This window comes from Pagrus major, chromosome 13 (assembly GCF_040436345.1).
Source record: "Pagrus major chromosome 13, Pma_NU_1.0".
Classification (NCBI taxonomy): Eukaryota; Metazoa; Chordata; class Actinopteri; order Spariformes; family Sparidae; genus Pagrus; species Pagrus major.
Window position 1 is genome coordinate 26,444,560 of NC_133227.1, and position 12,273 is coordinate 26,456,832.

At 42.0% G+C, this 12,273-nt stretch overlaps 1 protein-coding gene across 1 annotated transcript; it reads right to left on the minus strand.

The window, feature by feature from the left end:
* Nucleotides 1–1,081: 1,081 nt before the first annotated feature.
* Nucleotides 1,082–10,342, minus strand: ppp2cab (protein phosphatase 2 catalytic subunit alpha b). The gene is made up of 7 exons (XM_073479788.1): nucleotides 10,049–10,342; nucleotides 2,596–2,805; nucleotides 2,332–2,505; nucleotides 2,104–2,193; nucleotides 1,701–1,862; nucleotides 1,372–1,490; nucleotides 1,082–1,236 (listed from the first exon to the last, which is right to left on the minus strand). Exons 1-7 carry the CDS (start codon nucleotides 10,148–10,150, stop codon nucleotides 1,164–1,166), a joined length of 930 nt encoding a protein of 309 aa, XP_073335889.1. The 5' UTR covers nucleotides 10,151–10,342; the 3' UTR covers nucleotides 1,082–1,163.
* Nucleotides 10,343–12,273: the final 1,931 nt, after the last annotated feature.

Sequence of the window (12,273 nt, forward strand, 5' to 3'; positions counted from 1 at the left end):
AGGGCAGAGGGACCATTAAAGCCAGACCGCTACACCAGTTATCATTACATGCAGGATCATAAAAAAAGAAGAAAGAAAGAAAGAAAGAAAGAAAGAAAGAAAGAAAGAAAGAAAGAAAGAAAGAAAACAGCACAGTCACGTCAAGGAGCCACCTTCATCTTTATTACTGAAATGGTTTGGTTAATACAGACTCTGTAGTTCAGAGGGCGTCAGTGAGTTGATGTGGATGAAACACTCCATCATCTGTCAATCATATACACCGAGCTGGGTGACTGCAGAAGAAGACGTTTCCCTTAAAAAGTCACGCAGGACAAAAAGAAACCTTGTGTAAAACTCGCCTGATGGGGGCTTTTATTTGTCATTTTTAAAAAACAAAATCAAAAAAGAAAAAAAAACATCTGTAGTGTGAAATAATTTCCTTCTTTTGACATATGTTACATTTCTTTAGATTTTTACAAAAGTGCAAACAGATCATGTTCAGATCTCCTTAATATAAGCCATGACGTGTGGGGTTCAGACAGCCGCATTCAGAGTAGCAGATTTGTAATGTTGGACCTCGGTGCCATCGGTCCAGCTACACGGGTACAGGATGAGGAACTTAAAGCTGCTGTGAGCGCCGTTTTACTTTTAAAATAAGCGTTAAATAGTCCTGTATTCTGTTATAGTCAGTAACCCGCGTCTCCTCTCCCCCTGATCATGCAGTAAAAGAGACATTTTCTGGTAGCCCTGCGCACTTTATCCAATCAGGACAGAGAACTCGACAGGCCAAGCGAAGAAAAACGTTTGAAGGAAAGAAAGTGTGTCAACGTAGAGAGGAGGGAGGGGACAGGAAGTTAGCTAAAACGACGACGACGCTTACAGCAGCTTTAAACATCACTGCTGTTTTACATAGTGGAGCAGATTTTCAATACGAGTCCTCAGCATTGATTATTGAAATGATTATGGCACACACTGTTTGGTCCATTATAGACACACAGACATTGTTTTTTTTCGCTAAATGCTTAAATAGGTCTTTGTGTGGATATACAATGTGCACTGCTGTGTAACCCCACCCACCCCCAGTCTCCCACCCTCCCCCCCGTCCTCATTCATGTTGTTATCGGTTGAAGGTCATACATCATGGCAATACTGGACCTGACTGTACAAGGGTCAAAGGTCAGAGTTTACAGGAAGTAATCTGGGGTGCGGCGGGTGACGTGTGGCTCCCCTCGGCGAGGCGCGGGGTCGAACTGCAAGCTGGTGAGAGAAAGAAATAAAAAGGAGACGAAAACAAATTAGATTCGTTGACCAATCACTTTAAAGTTCAGCAGAGTTTGAGCTTTTAGAGATCCACAGAGCTAAATATGATCCCAGTTTTTGTGTCATACTTACAATGAGTATTTGAGGGTGTCGTCTAGCTCCATGATAGCTGCCTGGTTACCACAGCGGTAGCAGTAGTTGGGAGCACTAAATATTGTCACCACGTTCCTCTCGTGGCACCAGTTGTAACCCTGGGGGGAAGCAGATGCATTACTCACCGGAGATGTACAATTCATGAGAGAGTGCTACTATGAAACAAATCTGAACTGTTGTTGAACTCAGAGTGAAGGCGCTGGCTGGTGATATATAACCTTTTGTCTAATCGTTTTCTGTAGCAGTGGTGGTTGGGAAGTCTATTTACTGTTAAAGCCAACCTCAGCAGCAGATATACAGACACCTACCTCCATAACCAGCTGGTGGGCACGGGACACCAGTGTGAGGCGGTTGGCGTGGTTGAAAGTCTCAGAGATGTCCTGGCCGAAAGTGTAGCCGGCTCCTCGGGGAGAGATGCCCCAGCCACCGCGGTCGTCTGGGTCTGACCACAGCAGGTCACACATGGGACCCTGCGGAGGACGAAGAGGAAGAGAAACATGTTAGTGAGGAAACACAGACGCAGGCCTGCTTTTGATTAGTTGAACAGCCACCATCAGGTTTAACTACAAACATATTGAATTTTTACAGACTTTTACAAACATTTGTTGTTGATTAGTTGTTTTGTTGAACTTAATTGTGATGTTCCTGGCCAGGAAGCTGCTTTAAACTTTGCTTTTGAAAATTAAACACACATTTAAGTATCATCTTTACCTCATGCGGCACTTCCTGTAAACGGTCCAGTGCTCTGATGTGATCCAATGTATCTATGGACGGTGACAAACCTCCGTGAAGGCAGAAAATCTGAAAGGACGAGCGGAAAATGTCAGCATCTCTCTCAAACCAATATTTCCTCAACTAGCAGTGTTACAGGTTACTTTCTTAAATACAAAGTTAAACTCTGTCACAACATAAAGTAAACCAGCCGACATGTGTTCTCACCTGGGAGTCTACCAAGGCAGTGAGGGGGAGATAATCGAACAGGTCTGTGAAGTACTTCCAAACGTTGGCGTTGCCATATTTCCTTAGGCACTCGTCGTAGAAGCCGTACACTTGTGTGATCTGTCTGCTCTCGTGGTTCCCTCTGAGGATTGTGATGCGCTCCCGGTAGCGTACCTTAAACAAGCGGATAACATAGCTGTGTGTTAAAGAATTTCAGTTTTCTGACAAATCAAATGTGTGTGGACGTTTCAAACACCGCTTTACCTTAAGTGCTACGAGTAAAGTGACGGTTTCTACAGAGTAGTAGCCTCTGTCTACGTAGTCTCCCATGAACAAATAGTTTGTGTCTGGAGATTTCCCTCCGATCTTGAACAGCTCCATGAGGTCGTGGAACTGGCCGTGTACGTCGCCACACACCGTCACCGGACATCTCACTTCCTGGACGTTTGACTCCTTGGTTAGGATCTCCTTTGCCTAGATAAAAGAAACACACACATTTAACTTTAGGTCATGAAGCAGGAAAAATAAAATATGGTACATAAAAACTTCACAGGGGTTTAAATCATCTTACAAGTCCATTTTTAAAACAGTACTGTGAGCCATTTTGCTGTGATTTGCTCATTGAAATGCAGGAAAATCCATGTGAGCCTGCACTGTAATCACATACTGTGTACACTGTAATTTTCTATGTCATTCTTTGTTCTCCATCTTTATTTCAGGAACAGACAATTTCCTGCCAACCTCTCTGAACACTTTCCACATCAGCCTCCAGCAGGGTCTACATTAAGATGCTACACAGTGATTACAACACAGCCCCCCCAACATCACCACCATAATCTCTCCAAGGAAATAAGCCAGTACCCGCTGTGGGTGGGTGTGTCCTTCGTTTCCTGTGTGCCTGCCTTACAGTGCTTGGAAAAGGCAGATCTGGTTGCACTGCAACAATTCATTAAATCAATTACTGTGATGCTCCAAATGCAGAGAGAGGAAATCAGTCGCAGTGATTTTGGATGAAACCTTCCTCAGAGTATTGCTTTAAGAGGACTCCATTATAGCCAAGAGGACTATGGCAACGCAACAGTCAGCCACTACATCTAAAAGTGGACCTGTCAGAAATGTTTTTCTTGGACACGGTTCATTTTACCCAGAATTCATCATGGCGTAGTCTAAAACTTGCTGCAGCAGCGTATGACTCAGTATCTTGCCTACAGCTAGTGTTTGAGAGGAAACACTTAGCTACTGTTGTCTGCTGATGCAGACAAGAGACAGTCACACACAGATGAAACAATGTGCAGTGAAGAAAGGTTTTCTGGCATCATTTAAACAACGGAAAGGTTACTTTTAATTTAAAAAAGGCACGTGAATATCCCATTAATCATTTTCACTCAGCAGTTGCCAGATCATTTTGCTTTCCCGATTAAAACAAAACTAAAAATAGTGGGAAACGGCACCAATACTAAATCTGGAGACCCACAACAGGGCCTATTCCTGGAGTCAGTCTAGCTCAGCAGGTCTGACTAAGAGGTCAGTCAGCTGGATGAGCTCTTTTAAGGAGCTTTGAAGCAAATAAATCCTCAGGCTGAGAAAGAAACGCGCTGAGCTGAATGACCACCAGACATGTCTGACACACTTGGGGCAAGAGGAGGGGACAGAGTGAGGCATCTGTAAAATCACAAGAAGATAAAGGGGATAAAGAAGCACACTTTTTACTCAGTGACCATTTTCAAAGGATTATTGAGATGTGATCGTAAAGAAAAGGTCTCTGTGCATTCACATCCAAAAGCAGCCTCCACCTAACCGTTAAAAGCAACTGAGACCAGGGTGAGAAACAGAGATAATTGACAGTGACAAAGCGCTGAAGTTGGCCCGTCAGCGAAGCAGATGGGACAGAGAGAGACTGACCCAGAGTGACCATGACGGGCTTGCAGCGCTGCACAACGCTGACCTATATTACACAGAAATACACATTCTCCACGTGCCAGTACCGCCATGTGGCAGGAGGCCTTTTTAACTTTCACTGGGCTGCAGATGACAGATTGACCGGGCAAGTGGTTGGCTAAAACCAGAGAGAATATTATACAGGCCGGTATTAAAGTGGAGCAGCAATATATTTTCAAATGTACTCTTCCTAATCACTTTGAGAGAGATGAGGGGAGGATAAACAAACATGAAGTCAGTCGTCTGTGATCCTCTTTACATTCACTGTTGAAAACCTTCAGTTCCTTTTCATATCAGTTACATGTTATTAAATTAAACATCAATTCACTCTGAATTTACCATTGCCCAGTAAATATAAAGGTAAGGGTGGACAGTGAACTCTTTTCATCATGGTCTATGATGATTTTAGACTATATGGTAGATTAGAAATCAAGGAAAGATGCTGTTCTGGGCTACAGACGTAGAAGCCCACCAAAAAAGGAAATAGTGCTGCGAAAGCGGATTTTGTTGGCATCTTCCTGCCAAGCATTATTGCTGTGGTATTTTTTTGTAGCTTCTTTTCAGGCATGAAGGCTGTCTGATTAAGCCAACTATCCAGGCCATCGGCCATCCGCCAATGTCAGGGCCATCTGTGAGCGTCTGTGGTATCAGTTTCTGTCGTGTGTCCTGCATCATTGGCAATAGTCGGCCCTTGTTGGCGGCTTTTTAGCTGATTGAGCGTGTCGAAACTGATGATTTCACCCATTTAGTGCAGTTTGTCCTTATTTTTCCCAACTTTTTTATTAGACATATTCTTGCTCAGAAGTGGCTACACTAGTGAGAGTGGTGTGATAAAATGGAAGTGCTGTTTTCATAACGACAGAGTCTGGAGCATTCCGGTTTGACGTCAGCTGTGATCTGGTCTGTTACTGAAGCTTTTTGGCTGGGACACAGGCCTTCGTCACTGCTGTCGGTTAGGTGTGTCTGGGCTCCAACACTGAACTGAATGAGCAATACATTCAGTGACACATCAGATATCTCCACTCTGTCCTAAAATAGCTTAAGTAGTCGTTACTTGTTTAACTTGCACTTTGTGGGAGGCCAGCTCAATGCCAACTTCAGATACAAGTTATATTTTTCTTCTGTGGGCTGTATTTAACCACTAATTTTATATATTTTCTGTTGTATCCTCTTATTAGTCTGTCCACTCACAAGACCAACCTTCATAGCCCTGTAGCTGTAAATAAACCCTGATAATTTGCCTTTAGACCTATAAAAAACTAATATCCCTCACAAGATTTGTTGTTATGATCACGTAACAAACAATCCAACAAAAACATCACAGAGAACAACCAAACACCAAACAGGATTAACTTCTATCTGATGTAATATTACGTAAAACTAGAAGAAGTATGCTTATTGGGGTCACACCTCGTACTGAGGATGCCAGACCAGCTGTGAATGAAAAGGATGACGGCAGCGGTAACGTAAGCACCTCGCCCAAAGTAGGGACCACACCTGTAGCAGAAATACCACAGTGAGGCTGGACTAGGGAGGGAACCTCGGCCCAGATTACAGCTATGCCCAAGACGTCAGCCGCCACACCGTCAACAAACTGCTTAGCCGAGTGCTGAGAAGTAAAGTCAGCATTTTCCCCCGGCTGCCGCAATATAATCTCATTAAAGAGAGTTAAACACGGCCAAAGGTTCTCCCGGAGACGACGTGGGGGGAATTAAGCTAGACGACAAGGCAAAACTACAACCACAACAGTGACCTCACTCAAAATGATTATGGTAGTTAAAAGTAAAGCTTCTTCCTGACAACAGCACTATAATCAGAGAGAACATCAGCACCAGCCAGATAATGGCAGTCTATTTTCCCCAGCTGTAATTAGCAACCTTTTGCCAATGTCAGTGATTTGGTGTTCATAGAGGTCGTTGTATTGAAGCATACTTTCATCTGATGTCTGTGATATCAGCGTTACACTATCTTCGGCTTTCCGCTCTGCTTCATTAATAAGCAATGCAAGTTTAGTTAAATATATCAGATGTTGTTGTGGGTGTGCAAACCATCACAAGTCCTTCTCACTGACTCATTTTTCTGAGTAAATCCGTGACATCAGATGGCAAACAGAGCTTTATTTGCAGCCCTGACTGGCTGCATCAAACTGGTTTGAACATAGACTGAGGTCATTCAGGGGACCTGAGCTACTGGAAGTGGGTCAACATATCGCCTCATGACCAAATTATTACATCAGCCTGACACACTTTACGTGATGTCATATGAAATTAATATTTGAAAAGAAACTCAGAACAGTTTTCCCCATCTTTCATTTCGCCTCTGTACCATTGCTGTCCTCTGCACCATGTACTGCCTTTTATAAATCTCTCATGTGTAAAACCCTTAATAGATGATTTACTTGACTCAAGAAATACAAGATAAATGAACTGGATCTAACCGAAATGGTTAGCAAGCAGTGCCGCATAAGGAAATCAAATGAACAGAGATATAAACAACACAGGGCTTCAGACTTACAGGCGAACATGTCTAGATGGTTATGTAACTCTCCAAAGGTTTATTTTTGAACAGAAAGAAAAACTAAAGACCATGAAAAGGATACGCCTCCGTCTGAGGCACGTTTCATGAGTTTAATTAAATTTACTCTGTGCAATGACAGGAACATAAAACCAATTTCCAGTGAACAGAGCATTGTCTGCAGTCCTTTAATTTAAACATGGTGACAAGATTTCACTATTAAACACTACTCTGCAAACAAACAAACAAACAAATCTATAGCCTGGAGAGGGAAAAACACTGCAATGCTGAGAACTGACAAATTTGCACTGATCACAAAGAACAAGCTAAGACGTTTAAGTATTCCCTCATCCCCACACACTGGCCACCAGACAGATTCTGGTATGTTCGCCTTTTTAGCTAGCTGGAAAGCGAAAATGAAAAGACTAAGGACAGATTACACAGCACATCTCATCCCATCCCACCCCCATACATCCCAAAACAGAGACGACCGCTCTCTGACTCACAATGAATAGTGTAATCCTGAGTCACACACTCTGATCCCCTCAGCAACAATGGCTTTGGTTGTTTTAGTGATGCAACCCAAAAATCAATCACATCCTCTGCTATTTTTAAATCGGGGGGGATGTTGTGTAGGTGCATTCTGCAGAATATGTTAACAAAAGTCACATTGATGGATGGTTTGGTACATGCAGGTAGACAGTAGTTTGGAGTTTAGAGCAGTTATGAGCTAGTGTTAGCTGTGACAATGATGCAGCCTTGGGGTGAGGAAACTGCAGCTGTCCTTGTTTCCTCTAGGCTACGTTTATGGCATCTCTGTTGCATTTTGGAGGAAGTGGAAAGCAACAGGAAAGAAAAACACAACATTATTTTTGCAGTTCCTGCATCTAAATCGGGGGTGCCCAAACTGAAACTTAACAGTGGACCATAGGTCAAAGGCAAGCACCTACAGTGTTGTATTGTAACAATGCAAAATGGTACTATATGGTATAAGCCCTGAAGAGCAAGTGAGAAAAAAGTCAGCCATCCATATTATAATTTTCTTTTCTTTTTTTAAAAGGAACATCTGGCAGACCAAATCAGTCCCTACTGCTGGCCACACACTTCGAGCAGCCCTGATCCAAGTTGTTTTTTTAAGTGTTTTTCTGTGGATATATAACACTTGTAGCTTTGCAAGACAGACATATGCCACAATATGTCAAAGCATATCAGTGAAGTCCAAAATAAGTCAGATAAAAACTGACATTTTCCTTCAGAAGACACAACTGTCTTCTTCAAGTCATCATAAACATACAACTTTTAGAGCATGTTACACAACTGGAACTGACCATATCAGATATGAGAAAAAATGCTTGGATTTAAGGAGCACTTGAAAATAGCATGCCCTTAACCATGAGCGCACAGCACTCCAAACATGGTAGTGGGCCTAGCTTTTCAGCCCCTTTACGAGCTACGAGGGACAGAGCTGCACTGAAGAATGAAAAACGGATTTGGCGAATGGCTATAAAAAAAAAACATCTGTCCAGATTTAGCCTCCCTTATCAGCGTCGAGCGTAACGGCAGATTTGAAATCTGGGATGCCAGAAACATGTACAGTTAACTTCACCAGCACAGACTGAAGCCGTTGGTCCAACAGAGACATGACATAAGGCAGCAACAACATCGTGCTCTTTGGATAAAGGGGGTAGGACATTACAGAATGTTTAAGCAAAATATGAACAATTTAGTTTTAATAATTTACTGCATTATCGGATAGAAACTGTGTTTAAGAGTTTAAGGGTGAAATCTGCCACTTTAGCCCAAAAATCTAGAGCTGGATCAGCAGGTGGTCTGAGCAGAAAGGACGTTGATGAGATTGGGGTTAAGCTCCAGCTCAGACCAGAGAAGTCTGCAGAATCCGCTGGCCAGTCATCATCAGACGAAGCAGAAGTAGAGCAAAAAACCTGAATTGGTTGCTGAAAATATTGGACGTGTATGCTAGTGTGTCAGTTAAAAGTCCACGGCTCAGCAACAAGGTCAAAGCCACAAAGACAGCAGTGTCAGAGGAAAAGACAGGCATGAAATTAGCCTCCATGTTTCCCTGTACCGATGTCCACCAACTGTCCTTTACATGGATATGTGAAACAAGAAACAAGAGCGAAGGGTTAAAAAGGTTCAAAAGTCAGACTCATTACTCCCATGATGTGTCTTCACACAATGACACCATGTAGTGTCATGTTCAAGGTTAAAAATGCATTACTTTATTTGCCTGTAAACAAGGCATTCTCACTACTTATTGACAACAGATGTAAATAAGAAGCTAGATGGAGGAAAGGGTCAGTGTTATGATGCGTCTTCACACAATGACACCATGTAGTGTCACGTTAAAGGTTGAAAACTGATGACTTTATGGCCTAGTCAACAAGTCAGTCCGACTACTTATTGACGACAGATGTAAATAAGAAGCTAGATGGAGGAAAGGGTGAGTGTTATGGTGCATCTTCACACAATGACACCATGTGGTGTCACGTTAAAGGTTGAAAACTGATGACTTTATGGCCTAGTCAACAAGTCAGTCTGACTACTTATTGACGACAGATGTAAATAAGAAGCTAGATGAGGTCAGGTTCAGCGGTTTACAGCAACTTTTTTTTCCCCAGCTAGCTCTGAGTAAACATGTAGCACACATTTTAACTGCACAGTAAGAGTTCAGCAACCTTTTAGGTGCTTCAATTAGCTGAACATCACATTAAGATAAAGCCTTACAGGATACAGAGACATAAAACAATAGTTTTTCCATATATTCTTACTTTGTTTGATACCAACATTCACCCATCTTTCCCTCTTCTACCTCGTACCTAAAGAAGCTAAACAAAAACGTACAGTAATTAAGCAGTCAGTCACACTTGAATTAAACTGCCACAGCTAGCTTAGTTAAAAGAGATGCTACAGGTCACTCTGACCGTCTGAATGTGGGAGGCAGTAAATGTGGTATGTGACTTGAATTCTCAGTACGGCTGAACATTCCTGGCTGGTAAAACCCACACGAAACGACGACAGACATGTGCTAGTAATCAATTATATCCAGACATATATCCGACTGGTAACGACTTACACACCCAGAAAAAAAAGGGCAGCTTAATGACTGTCAAATACACGCACAGCGCAGTGAAATGTACACTATAGACGCCATTTTAAGAATGTCTGGAAGGCGTCGGGAAGGAGAGGGGAAGACGTTGACAGTTAAAGTTGGGAGGAATTTCTTTAAAAAAAAAACACGTCTCACCTTTTCACATAATGTTTTCACCTGTCCCTCCGATAGCTGCTTGCATTCGTTGAGCTGCTCGATCCACTGATCAATTTCTTTCGTAAACGCCTTTTCGTCCATTTCTGTGTGTTTTTTTTCTGCTGCTCGTTAAGCTTCGGATAGGAGACGACTCCCCCTCCTCCTCCAGGTGTTTCTCGTCTTTTTTTTTTTCTTAAAAAGCGGACACAGACGGTGCTGTTAGCTCTCTGACGGAAAGACGCATGTAACTGAGTCCGGCTGCCAGGTCGCTATGATTTGACTGAATTAAAAACTGAAGGGGAGGGAGGGAGAGGGGGAGACGTCAGTCGGTTGATCCACCCAGCCTGGAAGTTTGTTTGTGTGGAGCTGACTGCAAGTGAACGCAGCATTTCCGGTTGTGACCTTCTAAATAAAAGCATGGGATGTTAAGAGTGACGCAAGGGAAGAGCTGGGAAAACATTTATTTGGCTGCTACTTCCTTCCTCACTCCCAGGTCTTTTAATCCTAAAAAACAAACTAACTGGGTGCATTCTCTTAAAGTAAGAAGTACAACAGTTTCCTATGTCATGCAATAGCAAGGCAGAGTTTATTTGTATAGCACAATTCAGACACAAGGCAACTCAAAGTGCTTTACAGGGGCATAAAAAATACATTAAAAGAAATTAAAACAAGTAAAGAAATAGGAAAGTAGGCTGAAATAGAATAGGTTAAAAAATAGCAGTATAATATATCCTAAAATGGAAGGTCGCACAACCCAGCTTACCTCAATGCTACTTTGCACCTCATGTAAATACTGTGAATATCTTATTTAGTTAATTAAAGTGATGCTATTTATAGTCTAATAATATAATATAGGCTAAATTATTCTGAAATTACTCATTTTACATGATGATGACTTTTATTTTTGATACTTTACCTCAATTTTCAGCTTTTACTTTGTTTTTGTTTTTTTGGAATCTGTGACTTTTTACTTGTAACAGAGTATTTTTACACAGTGGTATTTCTATACAGCGCTGCCTTTTAGTGACTTTGCTGCAGGCTTTCAAGAGGTAAACCTCAACCACGTGGAAGCACCCGATCCCTCGAAATGTATCAACATCAATCCCACTGTCGGTGCCAGATGCCGAGCAGCGACTGTTTGTTTGTTTGTTGTGTTGTTGTCTTTTTCTTTTCAGATATTGTTGATCTTTAAATCCTTTGCTAAATGAAAAATGTTACAAATGAAAAAAACAAGTTAAACATAGTAATAATAACATAATATGTAGCTATGATAGATTATACATATTGTATATCATAGCTATTCAGCTATGCAACTTATAGCTATAATACATGGTAGATTTTGCTCCAGTGATGCTACAGGGTGGCTAAGTTGCATTGTGGGTAATGTAGGCGCCAGGTTTTGAAAAGGAAGAAAGCCGATATTTCCGGTGTTTGGATTTTTTTTTTCAAAACTGTTCATAATGAGTCCAACAGTGTTATAGGAGCGAAATGCTCGACCAGTGGACTGCTTTACAAAACCTGCTGCCTACATTACCCACAATGCAACTTTGAGTGACACCACTTGAGGCATTGTTCTTTTCAGATTAAATGTATCTTCCTCCAGAGCCACAAAAAGCCTTATATCTAAAATACATGGTAGATTTGTATCACTGACTTCTAAAGAGTTGTGTATTATAGCTACATATTTCCCTCCTACTTCCGGTCTCGCGCTGGTGGACTGTCGCGAGCTTGTCGCAGCAGCAGCAGCGCCGCCGACACAAATAGCGAACCGGCGACCGATGACGGCAGCAGCGCCATTGGTCCAGAGCGCTGCTTCCTCTGCACTTTTATTGGCTGACCGTTTAATAGAGAAGTTACCAACACAGCCCAGAGAGAGAATACATCATCGCTCCCCGAGAGCATGTTGTGAATTTTATGGTGTGGCAATGATGTCAGCGTTTCACATGCAGCCAGCAGCATCAGGTAAACAAGATCAGAGACTGCATGGTGCCTGCAGTGTGTGTGTCCATATGGTTCAGTTCATTTTGTTATACTGAACATGTTTTTATCAGTTCTTATGTGATATATTTGATGTGTATGAGAAGAATTAGTCATAGATCTCAATTCAACCAATAGAAGTCATCGTTAAAAATAGGGAAAAAAGGCCAAAACCAGCAAATGATGATCATTTTGTTGTGCCATTGAACCGCAGTGTCGTCCAAAAATTGATTAAAAACACATAAATG

Excerpts from the sequence above, each read along its gene's own strand:
- ppp2cab (XM_073479788.1), bottom strand. The coding sequence starts at position 10,150 with ATGGACGAAAAGGCGTTTACGAAAGAAATTGATCAGTGGATCGAGCAG. Across the intron at positions 2,806-10,048 it reads TGAAAACATTATGTGAAAAG|GCAAAGGAGATCCTAACCAA; the intron begins GTGAGACGTGTT and ends TCTTTTATCTAG. Across the intron at positions 1,491-1,700 it reads CCCACCAGCTGGTTATGGAG|GGTTACAACTGGTGCCACGA; the intron begins GTAGGTGTCTGT and ends GCTTCCCCCCAG.